Raw genomic sequence first — 20,548 nt, forward strand, 5'->3', positions numbered from 1 at the left:
GTGGTGGTAGGGTTGGCTTTTATAGTTGGTGATTTCTGACCTTTCCGCTAGAGCCAACATTATGAGAAACTTTAAATTATAAAACTTTCTTGGAATTATTAGAGACAGCAAGAAAACCTTTTGAAATCAAGTGACTACTGTTCAGGTCTCGTACTCCAGTAATTATATTATAAATGCAAACGAAAATGATAAGCTTTAACTACTATCAACAACTATTTTTGTTGTTGCAGAAAAATGGAAAGCCATTTGAAATGACTAGAGTATAAATAAACTATAAATACAAAGCATAAATGGTCAAAGTGACTTGTCATTTTCACACCTTGGTACGGGAGTAACAGCACGACTCACATGTAGAAGAGAGGAAATGCTTTGTCCCTCTGAAGGCCAACACAATTCACTTAAGGGTTAAAGGGTTAACAGAGATTTCCCTAAATTTTCTAATGTCTATTGAAAATAATTAAGTGAACAGCCCTGAAAAAATCACTTCACCCCAATTATAAAAACACATTTAATATCTCCCCTCGGATGATATACCTGTCCAGGTTTCTGAGAGGTCTCTCTCCACCCCAACATAGCTGATGTGTACTGCCTTAAAAATGTATATTAAAAAAGAGAAAAGAAGATCAGTGTTTGTGTCATGATGACACTAATGACTTGAGTTGGAGTGGAATGACTTTATAAAAAGCTCTGGCATGCAGACTAAATTAGAGATGCCATTTCAAGAACTGCTCTGACGCTGTATGGCACAGTGATTACAGTGTAGGTTAAAGGGGATTTCACACATCCAGTTCGGTTTACTTGTCATGTAGAGACCTACTCGATCTGTAAAACAGTAATGTCCATATCACAGACTCCACATCATGGGTTGGGTTTGGAGCAAATCCTACGGTACAAATTGAGGTATCTTATTTGCAATAATTTATTGTAATAGATTCTGATTGGACTGGATTGAAACTGAAACCTTATTTGGAATAAAATTAAACAGTGTTAAATAAACTTTAACATCTGTCATGGGATGGACTTTTGAGTTTCGGTTTTGGATTTTTATTTTGGTTAATTTCCTGTCTAGTGCCTATGTTGTGGTAGATACCTTTATGTTCATTATTAGAATTTGTTTCACCTGTGTTAAATTAGTTTTTGTTCTGAATGTATTTATACCCCTTCGATTCCTTTGTGTGGTGTTGGAGCATTGATGTTCGTTAACGTTCGTTTGTGTGTGTGTTTAAGGAGGATCTAAGTTGTTTTGTCCTGATGGCGTGTGGCAGAGTTTGTGCCAGAACCTGGTGGATCCAGGTGGAATAAAGACTTTTGTTGTGTCCTGCATTTCGGTCCTGCACTCCTCCTTCATCACCCTTCACACCACAACCTCATAATAACAGTTGACATGACATCTTAATTTGGTAGGTGACTATTAATTAGCTGTTACAAGCTTCCTCACAGGCTGAGAAGAAGCTATGTCCCAGGAAGACACTTAGTGGGGAAGAAAGACCCTTATTGTGAAAAGATTTGTCAGGAAGATGACATTTTTGTAAGATTTAATCAGCCTTTTCTTTGAAATACAGTGATGTGCTTAAATTTGAGTGATTGGCTAAATCAATCTGAATGTAGGGAAGTGGAAGTATTTAAAGAGAGACAAAGGGGGAGGGATGTGACAGTGACATCGACCTCAGACCAGTTTGCCAGTAGCAACCAGTCTTGCTTTGATATCCTGGAGTTTTTATTGGTGTGCTGGGCCTCCACTCCCTCCCTGTTTATGTTGTTTGAGTACTGCTTAATCTCTCATAGGAAATGTAATAAAACTGTAAAAGACATAGAGAGGGGTAAAGAGATGAACAAATAAAAAGACAGAGCAGGTTGGAGATATGACATTTACAGCCTTCCTCTGGCCCAGTGTAATTCCTGCACAGCCAGGAAAACATGTTTTATCAGAGGAAAAAACAGCTGTATGCATTTCATTCAGTGTGCGGATCCTGATCTGTATCAGTACTAACACTGCTACTGATCATTTGGAATGCATTTGTTTTGCTCTGCATCACCTAAAGTAAATGTGTGGCAATGTGGAGAAATGTCCGCTAATCTGCCATATAACTAATCTAAGGTGAGGGGGGTGTACAAAGTTAGTATAGCAAATTAAAATCAAACATTTATGAGACTGAAATGAAATCTTGGAGGCAATGAAGTGAATGTACTCTATATGCGGATAGATGTGCAGATACAGTATGAATATGTATGTTTATGCGTATTTTGTATGTCTGCATAAACTAAATCCTTTCTGGCCTTCTCTATGTTAAGGATACTTAATGGTATGTGGTCATCACCTTTAAAACAAAACATGATTCCCTGTCTAAAGCCAGTTTGTTCATTCTAGGCTACTGTAGAAACATGGCAGCACAACATGGCTGCCTCTATGGAAGGAGACCCACTCCCTCCCTAAAAGTCTTATTCTAAGATTAAGAAAATATAACAGTTGGTATTCCGATGATTAAACACCATATTTATAAATACTATAGTTCCTTTATGCTAATAAATCACACTAATACTGCACATTAAACCTTAAATAGTTTTTAATGTTAATAAAAAATAAAATACACAAATTACTGAAAATCATAGTCATATCATATACTTTACCAATATATTTAGCCTTGTTCCTGTATATGTGCATTTTTGCATGCAAAGTATAGCTGTGTCCAATAGTACATTTTAACGTGCTGTAACTCATTGGGTATTGTGCACTTGTTGAAAGGGCCAGATAGCAAAGATGGCTGAGATTAATCCAGACCTTAATCCTAGGTGAGATGATGATTATGGCTTCATGTGTTTACCAGAAGAAAACATACCTGCACATTTTCTTTTTGTCTTAATGTTGGCAATTTTTTCTAATCCCTTAAAGTCATTAACAAAAACTCTCTTTTGTGGTATACATACAGGTGAAAAATGTCCATGGTGCTTTCTCTTCTTGAAGGAGCATGCTGCCTCAGTCAAGCAGTAAGCCCTCTCTGTGGGCTCAGTTTCAACAGCTGACTTAAAGTTTTTCTCCATTGCATTGGTACATTTCCGAGATCAGAACTGCTTTTCTCAAAATTACTGGTTCAACCATCACATCATGTAGTCACTTGTGCACATAATACGGGCAATTTCTCCAAATTGCAATTGCTTTCGGACAGGCACACAAATGATCAGCAGTTCGTAACAATTCCAGTTGAATGATCATAGGCACCAAAACAAATAGTATTTCAGTTCAGAAGTCTATACTAGCAAATTTTCTGAACATATTCTCATAATATGCCAGTTATATGTTTGTAGAGGTTTCTAGTTTAAACATTTCTAGTAGAGGTTGCTGTCACTATCACCAATGAAGGGGAATATCTAGCGCCAGATCAAACAATTTATTAGACCAATCGCAAAAAAGAGATAACACGAAGCATTTGAAGAGCCTGTCAAAAATGTATTTTAAACTAAAGGTGTTACTGTTATTGATTAGCTTCACTATTTTGAAAAGGAATGAAGAATTTCAAATTTGATTCATGTTTATATATTCAAATTTGCTGGATAAACCATTATAGAAACATAAAAAATTGCTGCACACTGCAATATTGATCTGAGAAATGCACCAAAGCAATGAAAAAATTGTAAAAAAAACATCCATCAGATTATCATGGCTTCATGATTCATGGTTGATAAGAAACACCAATGCTGCAAACTGGAGGGTACTGCTTAAGTTTTGGACTGGACTTGGTATTGGCATATCTGACAGTCATTAATACTGTTGACTCAGATGTTTTTTTCTTTGCAGCTTGTCTTTTTCGCTACAACATTTTGTCACTGGTTTACTTCCTCTACCTGCTGCTGCTGCCATGGTTCCTGTGTCCCAACAAACATACAATTAGAGGTAAGGCCTTGTGTGTTTGCATGTCACATATCCTTTAGCATTTATTTGTTCTTCCTCACATCACAAGTTTACCAAGTTATTCCAATCTCCATAATTCTAGGGAACTGTTTGTTTGTTTCTATTTTATAAAAACGGTGCAGCATTTAGCACTTCTGCCTCAAAGCAGGAAGGATTTTTTTTAATTTAAGGCTTCCACCCACCTGATTATTTGGTGGCCCCAAGGTGCAAAACACAACATTTCACAAAACAAAACAGCAAAAGGGAAACAATGCTGGAGTCTGGGAGCTTGATAGTCTGCAAGTCCATCCATAATAATGTCAGAAGGCTTAACACAAAGGGAGGTGTAGAATTGAAACCTGTTCACATTTTGATTGACAGCCATGAGTCACCTCCCACCCCTGACATTTACAATAGTAATCACATGCAACAGCAATGACTTTAGGTTTGTAACAGAAAAAAGTCCAAGCATTCACCCTGACCATATTCCAATGAAGACTTTGTGTAACAGTGCACCACAGTGGCTTAGTGGTTAGCACTGTTGCCTCACAGCAAGAAGGGCCGGCAACCCATCAGGGACCTTTCTGTGTGAATGTGCATGTTCTTCCTGTGCTTGCGTGGGTTTACCACAGTCCAAAATCATGTATGTCAGGTTGATTGGTGATTCTAAATTTGCCCATAGGAGTGGAGGCAGACATGAAAGCTTGAGATCACAGATCAGGCTTGACATGGAGCGGAGACATCGATGTTTTAGAATACCCCTAGCAACGAGAAAAGCTTCTAAAGGATCATTTGTACCAAATGCAGTCAGTTTATTAAATAAGCAGATGTGCAAATGTACATATGCAGCATACTGACAGCCCCACCCATGTTCAGGTGGTACTCAGTTATGGAAAATGGCCAAAACTGAGTTGAGCTAAAACTGTATAATTGTAAAAGGCTGACTTGCAGGCTAGCAAGCCTCCAGATTCCAGCACTAGATAAGAAAGCATATATGGAAAAGAAGGGCAGGAAAAAAAGATGTTTGGAAAAAAAAAGAAAAACAAAGAGAGCAACAAGGCTTGGTCCAGAATTTATGTTATTTTATTTTATATTATTATATAAAACTGACATTTGTTGTGTTTTCTGTGTGATTGTGGTTTGTTAAATGTAATGTTTTTAATTTTGCTGTTGTGTTTTGTGAAATGTTGTGTTTGCACCTTAGGGCAACCAAGCACAAAAGGTCAGTGTCAGGGGTGGGAACTTGTAGGTGTCAATCAATATGTGAATCTGCTTCAGGGCAAATGCTTCCTTGCCACTGAGCATTAAGACATAATTAAGGCTGAGTTGGAGGAAAGCTCCCAGACTTGGACAACAATGGAACTCTATGGCATAAAGCAATATATATGTCAGCATTTAAAACAAAGAGTACCTCAAGGCTGAACCCGTAAGGTGTTGGAGGGTGTATTTTCCACTTTTGCTGGAGTGACTACATTTATAATGACAAGGAGTTCTTGTTAGTACATTGTCTGAGTGTGAATTAAATAGTGTTTTGGCTTGTTTTATCTCCACCCTCTATCTTTCTGTCTTTTTTCTATCTTTTCTCCTCCAGGCCACACAGGTCGTTTTATCAGAGCGGTATTCAGTACCAGTTTACTCTTTGTGCTGGCTCATATCTGCTTCCAGACAGTACTATACACGTATCCTCCTCTCAGTGTTGCCATAGGTGATAACTGCTCTCAATGGGACACCATTACCAGACATATAGGAGTGTCCAGGTATGTAACTAGTGTTTTATTAGCAGCAGTTCTGCATTCCATATTAAAAGTAATATAATATATGAGTAAATAAATCTTATTTGCCACAAGACAGAAATGCAAAACATAACGACAAACATAGAACAAATATATGCCCAATATAGAGTTGTTAAATTGCAGACATGTCCCGTGCTCAGACTTTATTGAACAGGGTAGTAAACAAGAACAACACAAATAACTCTGTATCCATCCAGGAGACACTTGATAGAACTGACACATTTTACAACTGTCAATGACACAACAGTTGAAGAGATCATCTCCAGTCTGAGCTCATCCACCTGCTGCCTCGATGTTTTACCCACTAGATTTCTGAAACCAGTACTAAGCAGTTTGTTACCACAACTCACTCAGTTAGTTAATAACTCATTACAGCCTGGAACATTTCCAAGGGCCCTGAAAATTGCTGTCATCAAGCCTCTCCAGAAGAAGAGCAGTCTTGATGCCACTGGCAGGCTAATAACCTACTGGCCCATATGAAACCTACTGTTTTTAGGCAAAATCCTTGAAAAAGTTGTTTACCAACTGACTCTCCTGCTAGACAACTGCTTTGATAATCTTCAGTCAGGTTTTAGGCCCCATCACAGCACTGAAACTGCCCTCATCAAGGTGACAAATGACACCGACCGTCTGAACACCAACGCTGGCAGAGTCTCTGTCTTAGTACTGTTGGATCTAAGTGCTGCTTTTGACACAGTGGACCATGTGATCCTGTTACCAACGTTAGAGGGCTGGGACAGGCATCTCTGCTACTGCCCTTAAATGGTTTAAGTCCAATCTTGAAAACAGGAAGTACTTCATTGAAATTGGTAACTGTGTCTCAGACCAAATGGCCTTGACAAGTGGGGTGAGAATGGTGACTAACAAACATTGTAGAGAAGGGAAGCAACATTTTCATGGCCTCAGAAGTCAGTTCAGGATATTCCTGTGGAAGGGTGTGCCAAAATTGTGTGTGAGATATCTGCTGGAATTTCACCTTCATTGTCCAGTCACAGGAGAATTAAAGCAGCTGCTTTTCTGCCTTGCCAGTACAGCACGTACGGCCAGTATGGTCACGTGAAGCTGTTGATGTGCAGCTTGGGCAGCCCATACCTAGTCCCATGCATCAAAACAGAGAATTATGAGCTAAAGTCCTTCAGTGTAGGGAGTGGAAAGATGTCCACGTTTCGCTACTTTCACAGACAGGTCATTTCCTGGGAGACTGATGTTTTTTACTATTTTCTCCCAATTTCCTCCCATTCTCCTGCATTTCTCCTTATTTATGACGAAGTTTCACACCATTCCCCAAAAACTGTTCCTGGTGGTCTGCATCGTAAGAGTATTGTTTCCACTAGGACAACAATAGTGCTACACCTTCTTGGCATGTGTACACCTCTTCCCATGCTGAGTGAAAAATTGAGAACAAAAGAAAGAAATACATGCAACACATGCAAGTCAGGGAAAGAAGAATTCCTGTTTTTCATGAAAGCTTTTGTAAATGGTTTGTAAAGCTGAAGATAGCTTCACCTTTCACATTAGCTCATTAGACTGACAGCAGAAATAGCACTTATATTATTAAGACATCTCACGCTGTTTTATAGATGGTGGATCGAGTTTTCAGAATGATCTTGTACATATTTATCATTTATTTGTTTTTTCTCTTATTTATTGACTATTACACAACAACATGCCCCCTATGACCCCTCCTTCACCTGGCCACATATGTTTAAAACATCGTTTTACAGCTGAGTTACGGAATCATCTCATCAATTTATATTGTTTAAACTTTCAGTAAGTCAGCCATTTATTTAGATTATGTTAAACAAGTGCAATATAACCACAATGAACAACGTTTTTCCCTGAGGGACACTTGAAAAGAACCGAGTTGGCATTTTCCGCTATTTTTGAATATGACTTCTCTCGTGGAACATACTAATTGCATCACATACTGGTTTTCACATACTATATAATAGTATATATATAAACTCAAAGGGATGGGGGTTGATTCCTCCTTTCTTGCATCTCTGGTTGAGTTTTGAGCAGCACAGGGGCTCCAGATGGGACTGTTTTGGCTCCATCCCTGTACACGCTATACACAGCAGACTTCATTTACAGTTCTGAGTTTTGCCACCTTCAGAAGTATTCTGATGATACTGTGATTGTTGCATGTATCAGGATCTCCTGTACAGGGCTTGCATCTGCAGTTACTGGAAAACATAACACGATATCAAATTTCTACAAAAACTAAACTTATATATACAAGACACTGGTATTACTTAGTTACTTAGTTTGAAACTGGGTAAATGTGACAGAATCAATACAGAGGAGAAGGCTCACATAATTTGGACATGTTTCAACAATGGGATACATGGGACTACCTTATCACTACTGCTGCTACATGCCCAGAATATAAAGTTAAGGAAGACAACAAAAGAAGTGAATCAGTGACATACAACAAGACTTGGATCAGCTTGATCTGAACTTAAACGAAGCTGTTCATGGTGCGGGAATGGGTGGAGACACTACATATCAACCTCATCATTACCACTAGGTTGACAGAAGAGCGAGAAGAAGAAATGTGTGCAACCAGTACTCATGTTTAAACAAAAAACATATGTGTATACAAACAATATACGCATCTAAGTACACATATCCACCTACAAACACAGATATGCATATGCAAATAGCTATACAAGTACATACATATTAGAATGCATGTACGTGCATACATACATCCTAACACTTGTATACAAATATATTGTATTGAATATTGTTTTTATATAGTCAGAGAAATAATTGAACATTGTCCAACAAAATATGAAGTTAGACATAGTAGAATATGAGGCAAAATCCGTGTGAATACTTTAGAAACCATATGGGTGTGTGTATTTTGTAGGCTTCCCTTGGATGATCCTTGGAGTGTGTTACGTCTTCTATGTCCTGAGCTGGGTGTGTGCGTGGTTGCCTTGGTAATAATCATCCTCTGCAACAGATTGGTCAGGAACAGACAAATGGTAACTGCTGCTAACATTACATCGGTGAGTCGTTTCATTTTGTTTGTGTGTGTGTGTGTGTGTTTGTAAGAGTGAATGATTTGGCTCATGGGATCAAACAATCAACATTAAAGTGGGCACAGTATATACACACATATAGATAAATGATGTGGCGGTACAAGTTAACTGCAGATGTGTTTGTTAGTTCATGGCTGCCTCCTCATTTTAATTGCATTATTGGTCATCATACACCTCACAATCTCCTTGCCACACGCAATATACAACCCTCTACATGGCATATAGAGGGCTCAGCTCTCCCATCTTCTGCCCTTGCTCGGGCGGTGATGGGTTGGACCTGTCTGCAGCTGGGGCTGGGGTGGTGGTATGATGGTCTCCTGCTCTGTGTATAACATTTGGTAACAAACTCAGACACACACACTCTCACATATATTCATGCACACATTCACATGCACATATTAGGTAGTGGTCATTTCTGTTTATCATTGCTGACACTGTTACTTGCATTATTAACATTATAGTTATTATTATTACTATTACTATTATTATTAACAATATTGTATTGCATTGTTATCACTGCTGACAGTTATAATGCATTGTTTTTAGTGGCTTTGTCTCACATTGTATTGCTGACACTGTATAACTATTGTAATTGTTTATATTGTATATGCATCATGCAGTTGTTGTTCTCTATTGTCTTTTTCTCTGTTCTCTATCTACTCTTTGTCTATCCCTATCCCTTCTATCCCTCCACCCACTGACTTGTCCTGTAGCTGGCATCGTCAAAATAAAAAAGGATCTATTCAAGAGGAGTTGGTTAAACTCAGCAATTCAAAACACTGAAAGTGGAGTGAAAGCTTAATACATTATCAAGTAAAATTTTTGATTATATAATCTTGAATTCAGCAGCACTAACTGATGCTCTGATAAAATGTAATAGATGACTAAGGTTAGGCTACGTGTTTTTTCCTTTAGCTACAGTGTCCTGCACTGGTCTTCATCCACTGCCAAAAACAAACCAATTTAGTGCTGCAGCAACTTACTTCACCCTCTAACTCTCATGATATCATAAACTGACCGACATAAAAATCTACTGTTGTTAAGTGACTACACCTGCACTGTAACTGAAAAAACCTACCAATTATAATTTAAGGTGTTGCTATATTGTAATTTATTAACTACGAGTTTTTGTTTTGTCCCTGCCTTAGCTGGAAGAGTATCCAATAGATAAAACTACAGATGATGAAAATGATGATGACCAGGAGGATGATGAAGAGGAAGAGGCATCAGGAGACGAAGATGAAGAGAGGAAATTGACATGCGACCCTGATGAGGAGGCTTCCACAGCCACCAGAGCCAAACAGCTGGCTGAACGTCTGAAAGCCACAGTTCAGAAAGTTCTGTGGGACCTGGGGAGGATCCTGGCCATCAGCTTGCTGGCCCTGGCTGGTAGGACCTGTTTAACAACAGTACTTTCTTAGGGGTCCACACTATTAAACAACAAACAAAGAAGAACTGAAAAATATGTGAATCCAGCCATTGATGGTAATTTTAGAGTTCTGATCAAATTTGTTTTGATTTTTGTTCATATCCAGTGTTCACTTGTGGTCATTCTGAAATGATAATTATGCATAAACACCCAGGAAATCTCTCATGTGTGGCCATTCAGTCAGGGATGCCACTGTGCTTAGACCGAAGAAGGTGTGTGTTTGATTTTGATTTGATTTAACAGCCTGGTGCAGCTGCAGCTCACAGCAGTTTCAAATACTGACACTTATGTTGCATCACCTCTAAGCACTTTGAAACAAGGCATTTAAAATTTCATAATTTACACTAGAACTGCTCTATAGTGTCATGTAAAGGTCATATGACAGTTGCAAAATTAGGTGCAATGTTTTGTTTATTCATTTATTTTTTTGCTCACACTGTCAAGAAAATCAAATGTATTGGAGCAAATTTACTAGTCTTCAAATAACAACTAATTATCATTAATTATCCATCCATTATCTATACCCACTTATTCCTTAACCAGGGTCACAGGGATCTGCTGGAGCCTATCCCAGCTCTCTTTGGGTTAAAGGCAGGGGTACACCCTGGACAGGTCACCAGTCCATCACAGGGCCAACAGTGCTAACCACTAAGCCACCGTCCTGCCCTCAAATAACAACTTGTTCTCTTTAATATATATTCCATATTAAATCCATAAATTACTAGAACAGCCTTAAGCAAAACAAATTAATTTAAATTGTTCATTATACTAACATTGCTGTTAAAAGAACAAAACCTAACCTACATTTGCGTACTTGAGTTACTGATTGAACTGTACATTCTGTACTGTGCTGATTAATTTTTTTCTGTCTTACACCCGGTCTTCCATATAAATTTAAATGTCTGCACTCACCTTTGTTGTCATATAGATTTCAAATATTAGTCATTATGATAAAAAGAGGAAACACTACATTTTTCAAGTACCTATAGGATAATGTCTTACAATACCATCAATTTCAACAGCATTTATTTCATCACTGCAGTCTTGTCAGACTCACCACCAAGCTGTTCCTGATTTCTCTTTTTTGACAGAAATAATGTTGTCATGCACTAGTTAATTCTCATCCAACCCAGGTTCCCATGCCCTTCTGGCATTAAGCTGTTTCACTTCCTGCAAGATATACCACAAACAGTAAATAAGACCAGTAATTTTCCCCCTGCTTCCATTTTTTGTTCTAAACTATGATAACTCAGCCACAGACATATATAGCAGTACTACTGACAAAAAGATGAAATTTAGATTTGTCCTTACATTTGGCTATGTCAGAGGTAACAAAAACATCTCAAAATATCTGTTTTAAATGTGTAATGCATGTATGAGCTTAGTGTGAATAGTGTGAATATAGTGTTCCTTTAATGTGTCCATTATATCATATCGCTTGTCTAACAGCAAGCATTTAAATTTGCTGTTGTTTAAATGAGTGCCTTACTGTGTCTCTGGCCTCTCGTTGTTTTTCTTCCCAGGCATCACACTGCCCTCTGCCTTTTCAGCCATCTACTTCCTGCTTTTCATCAGTGTATGCACGTGGTGGGCATGCCACCTGCCTATCAGTCACCTGGGTTTCAATGCAATGTGTGTGATGGTGGGCTTCTTCACTGCTGGGCATATGGTTTGCCTGTACCTGTACCAGAGTCTGTTGGCCCAGGCGTTATTTCCCCCACACAGTCTTTGGGCCAGGTAAGACTGTAGCACATGCATGAAATCATGAAATGTTTCAGCTGAAATTAATTTATTAAGATCCCAGCCCAAAGACAACTTCATCACAGTATGAGAAGACAGGTGAAAATTTGGTAGACAAGATAATATGGGCTCTGTTTTAATTAAACTGAGCACAGAGGTAAGTCTGAAGTCCTGGTGAAGGTGGATATGTGTGTGTCCAACAATTCTGATGATCACCAGCAATGACACAACCAGGCATTACGTGGAAGAGAGTCTTTAAATGTTATTAGTGGGAGGAGAGCATTGTGGCCAGCTGTTGTTGGGGTGGGCTTTATTAATGGCCAGTCATAATGGATTTATTACAAGAACAGAGAATTTAGATGATTTCTTCTGTTTTTTATTGCATTATATGCAGGAAATATTTTTATTGGACTTATTTGAGACCAGTGTAGTAATATAGTTTTGGAAGGTCTGTTACTACTGTGGGTCCACTGTGTAGAAATATCTGTAGAAGGAGAAGGGAGCAGAGAGTGTGTGTATGAGTTTGAGCAGAGAAATATGGGGTTTCTGAACTGTGATGTACAGAATGACAGGCTAGCAGCTTCAGCTTATCAGCTAAAATGTAGAAGGATGAATGAGCTGTGCAGTATTTCACTGCTTTCTCGCTATAGAACAGATTGTGTTCAGGCAACAGTGTTAATTGCATGAGCAAATGTGTTATTATTACCATTTTAGAAATTGCTATCTCATACAATACTAGTTACTTAAAAAACAAATACTATAATAATATTACTGTAGGTCATTAGACAAGACAATGTAATGATTGTGTAAAGTGAGCTATAACATTGACATATCATGTTAACATACAATTGGATGACATAAATTAGTGGGATCCAGAAAATATTCCAGACCCTGAAAGAGTTGAGGATAAATGAATATGCAAAGTTTGATTTATTATTACCCTAATTGTCAATTGTTATAAACCCACTCATCCTATCACTGTTGCAAAGCTGCACCTACACTTTTGTGTGCAGTTGTAGTTATGGTGTCTGTGGAGATAGCAGTTGTGCTTCTTGATAGTGGAGTTATTGAATTTGATTTTCCTGGACATTACCAGGACCTGACATGATCCACACCTAATTCAATTCAATTCAATTCAATTTTATTTGTATAGCGCCAAATCACAATACAAATCATCTCAAGGCACTTTACAAAAACTAAAACTAAAAACCCAACAATTCCCTTATGAGCAAGCACTTGGCGACAGTGGAGAGGAAAAACTCTCTTTAACGGAAGAAAAAACCTCCAGCAGAACCGGGCTCAGTTTGGGCGGCCAGCTGCCTCGACTGGTTGGGGTGAGTGGATAGAGCAGAGAGAAAAGAACAGCAACAATAAACAACAAATAGAGACTGCAGGTTGGTGGGACCAATAACTGCACATCAGCGATATACAGCTCCAGGACCAGGGACACCTGCAGAAGGTACAGAGAGAGAGAACAGAGAGAGAGGGAGAGAGCACAAACTAGGGGAGAGAGAGAGCACAAAGTTAGTGACATTCAATGGTGGAATATACATGAGGTGGGAGGAGAGGAAGAGAGGGGAGGGGAAGGGAAAGGGGGGTGGGGGTTAGGGTAGGGGAGCTCAGTGCACCGATGGTCCTCGGGCAGTCTAGGCCTATAGCAGCATAACTAAGGAATGATTCAGGGTTGCCTGAAGCCAGCCCTAACTATATGCTTTGTCAAAGAGGAAGGTTTTAAGTCTAGCCTTAAAAGTACAGAGAGTGTCTGCCTCCTGAACCCAGGCTGGGAGCTGGTTCCACAGGAGAGGAGCTTGATAACTAAAGGCTCTGCCTCCCAGTCTGCTTTTGGAAACTCTGGGAACCACAAGTAGACCTGCACTCTGAGAGCGAAGTGGTCTATTGGGATAATATGGTACTATGAGGTCTTTAAGGTATGAAGGAGCTTGATTATGAAGGGATTTGTATGTGAGAAGAAGGATTTTAAATTCTATTCTATATTTTACAGGGAGCCAATGAAGAGAAGCCAATATAGGAGAAATATGATCTCTCTTGCTAGTTCCTGTCAGGACTCTGGCTGCGGCATTCTGGATTAATTGGAGGCTTTTTATGGAGATATTGGGACATCCAGATAGTAATGAGTTACAGTAATCTAGCCTTGAGGTAACAAATGCATGGACTAGTTTTTCTGCATAATTTTGAGACAGGATGTTCCTAATTTTGGAAATGTTGCGCAGGTGAAAGAATGCAGTTCTAGAGATTTGTTTTATGTGTGAGTTAAAGAACATGTCCTGGTCAAAAATAACTCCAAGGTTTTTTACAGTAGTGCAGGAGGCCAGGGTTATGCCATCTAGAGTAGCTATAATTTTAGAAAAGTTATTTCTGAGATTTTTTGGCCGAAATATAATAACTTCTGTTTTCTCTGAGTTTAAAAGTAAAAAGTTACTGGTCATCCAGGCCTTTATGTCAGTTAGACAGGCTTGAAGTCTGGTTAACTGGTTTGTGTTAACAGGTTTAATAGATAGATATAACTGAATGTCATCTGCATAGCAGTGGTAATTAATAGTGCTTCCTAATGACATATCCTAAAGGAAGCATGTACAGGGTGAACAGAATCGGTCCTAGCACAGAGCCTTGTGGAACTCCATAACTAACTTAACTACTAGCTAAAGAAACTAACTGCACTCCACAAGTGCCTGGCAGCTCAAATGAACCGTCTGCTAATGATGGAACTCTCCCTGAATGGCTAACTGAAGGCAGGACAGTCCTTATCCTGAAGGACCCCAAAAAGGGAGCAGTCCCATCCAACTACTGCCCGATAACCTGCCTCTGCACAACATGGAAGCTCCTGTCAGGCATCATAGTGGCTAAGATAAGATAAGAAAACCTTTATTTGTCCTGCAAAGAGGAGTAAGCACATGGCTCAATACATGAGTGGGGCCCAGAAAGGAATGGGTAATGACAGCAGAGGAGCAAAACATCAACTACTGGTAGATAAAGCAGTCACTTGAGACTGTAAGACCAGACAGACCAACCTGTGCACCACCTGGATTGAGTACAAGAAAGCCTATGACTCAATGCCTCACACATGGATCCTGGAATGCTTGGAGCTATACAACATCAATAGGACTCTAAGAACCTTCATAAGGAACTCAATGGGACTGTGGAAAACAACTCTAGTGGCCAACCTCAAGCCGAATGCACAAGTCTCTATTAAGTGTGGCATCTTCCAAGGAGATGCTCTGTCCCTGCTGCTGTTCTGCATAGGCCTGAACCCCCTCAGCCAGACCATCTCTAAGACTGGCTTTGGATACTAACTACAAAATGGAACAACTATCAGCCACCTCCTGTACATGGATGACATCAAACTGTACGCCAGGAGTGAGCGAGACATTGACTCACTGATCCACACCACCAGGATATACAGCAACGACACTGGAATGTCATTTGGACTGGATAAGTGTCGTCGAATGATAACAAAGAGAGGGAAGGTTGTCAGGACTGAATGAGTTGAACTTCCAGAAGGCAGCATAGCAGATGTTGAGGAAAGCTAAAAGTACTTTGGAATCCCACAGGCAAATGGGAACCAAGAAGAAGTTGCAAGGAAAGAAGCCACAGCAAAATACCTACAGAGAGTAAGGCAAGTCCTAAGAAGTCAGCTCAATGGGAAGAACAAGGTCCAAGGTGTTATAATAAGCTGACCAATAGAGGAGACTGATATAAAGACAAGGAAGTTCCTCAGAATGCATGGAGGGTTTCACCCCAAATCCAGCAACCTGACACTGTTGGAGGTCGAGGACTGGTGAGCGTCAGAGCCACCATCTGAGATGAAACAGCAAAGATCCATGAGTACATCAGGAAGATGGCCCCGAGTAATGGAATACTTAGTGAATATCTCAGGCAACAGAAACCCAATGCAGAGGAAGAGGAGCAAGAACTATCATGGTAGGACAAACCACTGCACGGTATGTACCACCGACAGGTAGAAGAAGTCCTACCAGTGGCTGGAAAAGGCTGGACTGAAAGACAGCACAGAGGCACTAATCGTAGCAGCACAAGAACAGGCCCTGAGCACATGATTGATAGAGGCTGCGGTCTACCACACCAGGCAGGACCCCAGATGCAGGCTGTGCAAAGATGCCCCTGAGACAATCCAGCACATAACAGCAGGTTGTAAGATGCTAGCAGGCAGGTCATACATGAAACACCATAACCAAGTGGCCGGCATAGTGTACAGGAACATCTGTGCCGAGTATGGGCTGGAGGTCCCAAGGTCAAAATGGGACACACCTCCAAAGGTGAGGGAGAATGACCAAGCTAAGATCCTGTGGGACTTCCAGATACAGACAGACAAACAGGTGATGGCTAACCAACCGGACATAGTAGTGGTGGACAAACAGCAGAAGAAAGCCATAGTGGTAGATGTAGCGATCCCAAGTGATAGCAACATCAGAAAGAAGGAACATGCAAAGCTTAAGAAATACCAAGGGCTGAAGGAAGGAAAAGAAAAGCTGTGAAAGGTGAAGGCAATAGTGGTCCCCATGGTAATCGGCACCCTCAGGGCTGTGACCCCCAAACTGGGAGAGTGGATCCAACAGATCCCAGGAACAACATCAGAGCTCTCAGTTCAGAAGAAACATCAGAACATCAGAATTTACCACTGGAGCATCTGTTTGTATATATATAATTGTTACTGAAGCCAAATCAAGTAAATAAATCTGAAAATGACAAATTATGAATACTAGTAAATAAAAGAAATAAAATAGCTGTACTGCTTCAAATGCGTCTTCTGTGCACATTCAAACTACATAATTCATTTCACAATTACATACATTTACATATTTCACACTTTTATTTCATTAAAAAGGAAAAACATATAGTTCAAGCCCATGTCTCTCTCTCTCTATATATATGTGTGTGTGTGTGTGTGTATATATATAGCTTACATGTACTGTAGCGATGGTTTCCCTAAATTGTAATATTACATTCAATTCTCTGACTGTATCTGTAAGATTGCGCAGCTTAATGCAACATGATTTGCTAATAGTCCTTTAAGAAACATGAACTTTACCTCATTTAACCCTGACATACTTTTTTCCCAGTCCATTTTTAGATGGACCTCTCACATATTGCTGCTAATGTGCCTTGTCAGATGCATCACTATCTTGTTACAGTTGAACACAGGACTGTTCAGACATGGGCTTGAACTATGTGTTTTTCCTTTTAAATAAAATAAAAGTGTGAAATACGTAAATGTAATTGTGTAATGAATTATGTTGTTTGAATATACATAGAAGACCCATTTGAAGCTGTACAGCAATTTTTTTAAACAATTTTATTTCTTTTATTTGCTGGTATCCATTTTGTATTCATACTTGTTTTGGCTTCAGTGTCAATTATATAAACAAACAGGTGCTCCAGCGGTCAATTCAAAAGTTACAGAAAAAGTAAAAAAAAACAAAACTTGAAAAGTGGCATTGTTTTGCTTCTGGGATTGAGAGGAGAAACAGTGAATCAGAATTCACCAGCTCTCTGCATGGTTGTTTTATGGTACACATCTAACACTAAGGTAGAGTTGAGCAAGCACACGGGCAAAGTTGTGGGCACTAAGAGGAGATTTTGAGAAAGCCAGAGAATGGGAGGTGAGTGCAAAGTGGGATAATAAGTACAGCTAAGCCACAGAATTCATTAATGTGTGTTTCTGTGGATAATGGCAAACATACACTTTAATCAGACTTGTAGAATTAATAATTTAAGTTGAAAATTGTTACTATTGTACATTGTGTAAGTTGTTCAGAACAAAATGGTATAAGGGTTAGTGGAAACCAAAATCATTAACCAATGGAGGGCTGCATTCAAAATCGTGCTAAAAAAATCTAAGTGAAAAATTGAAATTGAAATAGCTGTTCAGGTGGATTTAGGTCAGTCAGTGACATCAGTGCCTTTGTCATCCAGGAACTGTCTCACATTGTTCTGGCCCAGGACAAACCCAGGGCCCACTGCACCAATGTAAGATCTGAGAGTCACTCTGAGCACTGTGAGGATTTCATCCTGGTACCTCCCAGCTATCAGGGTACCATTGGTTATGACATGAAGGTTTGAGCAACCCTCCAAGGATATGGTTCCCCAGACCATCACTGACCCACCACCAAACCAGTCAGTCTAGATGATGTTACAAGCAGCATAACGTTCCTATGGCTTCTTGAACCTCTTCCATCCTTCATACCCTCCTGATATTTCCTCCATGCTCTCGAGACTGTGGGAGACATAGCAAACATTTTTGCACATATAGATTATGCCATCTTGGAATAAATTGATTCCCTGTGTAATCTGATTGGGCTGCAGTTAGCTTCCTCATGATGCCAGTAATGACAAGGACAATAACAAAACACACACAAAAATCAGCCAGGAATGATAAGGAGAGAACATTTGCTGTGGTCCCACATGCAAAATCGTTCCCTTCTTTGGGATTGTCTTGCGCTTGTCTCTCCATTGCACCTGTTGTCTCTTTTGTTTGCACCAAAGCAGGTGATGGTGATCCACAGTCACTTGAGCTTCCTAAATGAACAGAATGATCTTTAATTGAAAACTCTTGTTACACTGTTCAAACTAAATTATTCTGTGTGATAATAATGTCTCTCTAAAACAGGGCTCACCAACCCTGGTTCTCAAGGACAATTCCTGCCCTTCCAGTTTCTGATTCACTGGACACACCAGATCCAGGTAATCAGTGGAGGGTAAGGCAGGGACATCTGGAAAACAAGCAGGACAGTGGCCCTTGAGGACCAGGATTGGTGACCCCTGGATTTAAAATATAAATTGTGTGTATGCAAAAAACATTTCCCACTGATCAGAATGTCACATTGCACACACAGGTATATGGCACCACAATATGACAACACCATGCTCTTAAATGCTGTGAAATGCCAAGAAATCTCAAAGCTCCTACATGAACAACTCAGTACAACAGAAAGGTTTCTTTATTTATTTCTTCTATTTACTTTTGTTTCTATCTAGGCTCTTTGGTTTGAAGGACATCATTACACCAGGCAACTGCTCCTCACCCTATGACCTTAACCTCAATGACAATCATGACTGGCCAGTTTATGTCAACCCCGGAATACTGTTCCTGCTCTACATTACCATAGCGACTGTTCTGAAGACAAGTTGTCATGGAAGACCAAACCAGGTACCTACTGTGTCTTTACTGGTGCTTACCAAAATGCATACATAGCAGACAGTGTCAAGAGCATACTAAAAAAATACAAAAAAAATTAAAATGATAATTTAGATTGACCCCTGACTAAAGTTTGTACATTGCGAAGAGGAGCTCTAGCTCACTGGATACGTTATAATAATAAACAGATTTCATTTATTTTCCATTATAATAATAAACAGATTTCATTTATTTTCAGTGTGTATCTAACTGTGCATATGACTGCCCAGTTTATCACTTTCTCAAAGAGGAGCATTAACTGGAGATCCAGTAGAAAAACATCTTATCTGCAATCAAGTGAAACATTTGCATAACTTTTCAGCAGGCTGAGAAGGAGCAGCAACAGGAGAAAAGGGACAAATTAAAGGAGGAGATGGAGTTAAGGCCATGGAATCAACAGAATGCTAACTATGAAGATGACACACAGGTAAATACTAATATTTCTCTATCAGCTATGGCTCAATCTATATGGACTTCACAATCTGGTGTTTAAGGCTGATATTTGAATATTAATTAATCTTTGTTCTTCTGGGTCACCAATCTCAAGACATGGCTCACAAGCTTCTAGTTCAGTTTAATTAAAAAATAATATCTATTTCCTCCATATGTGTCCGTAAATGCCAACATCCAGATGTGTTCTTAAACTTCTTAATGTCCTGTGCAAAGTTGTCCTATCTCCATTTGCCCCAGTAAACAAATCACCAGTGGTTGACAAAGTACTCAGCCTCATTACTTAAGTCAAAGTATAGATCCTCCTGGTCAAATACTTACTTATGGAAGAAACAATACAAGTAAAAGTTGCTGAGTCAAAATATTACTTGAGTTAAAGTACTGGATAAGTATTCAAAGTACTGAATCTGAAAAAAATCTGAAAATGTTTTTTTCACAATGCATTTTCAAATGAGTGCAGTAAAGAATCTTTCTCTCACTGTAGTTACTATTTGCAGTATTTGTACTAGTTCACTGGATTGAATATTACATATAACTAGAGATGTGTTTGTAAGGGGAGGGAAGGAAGGGTTAGGGTAGGGGAGCTCAATGGTCCTCAGGCAGTCTAGGCCTATAGCAGCATAACTAAAGGATGGGTCAGGGTTACCTGAGGCCAGCCCTAACTATAAGCTATCATTACTGTGCAGGTTAAATCAAAAATCATGCTGGCACGTCAGTTCAAAAACACCCACGCATTCTGGGCATGTAAAACTTAGGGTTTTGCACTTTTTATACAGTTACAGAAAAAAAGTTCACTTAATCACAATTGTCAGAGAATGTTTAACATAGTTTTCACTATCATTCTGTCACTGCTGTGCATTTACTCCAAGTATTTAACTGTCCCTTGTTGACAAAATGCCCAGGTGGGTGAGATTGTGTGACAAACACATGGTTTTGGGAAAGCAACATGTACTGCAAATGTTCAGTTCAATTCAATTCAGTTCCATTTAT

General features: G+C 39.4%; 1 protein-coding gene across 4 annotated transcripts in view; it reads left to right on the forward strand.

Moving 5' to 3' along the window:
* Window positions 1–20,548, forward strand: part of piezo1 (piezo type mechanosensitive ion channel component 1 (Er blood group)) — a 79,988-nt gene that overhangs the window by 17,824 nt on the left and 41,616 nt on the right. For all 4 annotated transcript variants that reach the window (XM_026308594.2, XM_026308596.2, XM_026308597.2 and 1 more), the window contains exons 2-8: window positions 3,794–3,889; window positions 5,478–5,643; window positions 8,555–8,696; window positions 9,878–10,118; window positions 11,682–11,895; window positions 18,910–19,081; window positions 19,431–19,535. In XM_026308594.2, the coding sequence (XP_026164379.1) occupies window positions 3,794–3,889; window positions 5,478–5,643; window positions 8,555–8,696; window positions 9,878–10,118; window positions 11,682–11,895; window positions 18,910–19,081; window positions 19,431–19,535 (1,136 nt within the window). The remainder of the gene's footprint in view (window positions 1–3,793; window positions 3,890–5,477; window positions 5,644–8,554; window positions 8,697–9,877; window positions 10,119–11,681; window positions 11,896–18,909; window positions 19,082–19,430; window positions 19,536–20,548) is intronic.

The sequence above is a fragment of the Mastacembelus armatus genome, chromosome 15 (assembly GCF_900324485.2).
Source record: "Mastacembelus armatus chromosome 15, fMasArm1.2, whole genome shotgun sequence".
Lineage (NCBI taxonomy): Eukaryota > Metazoa > Chordata > Actinopteri > Synbranchiformes > Mastacembelidae > Mastacembelus > Mastacembelus armatus.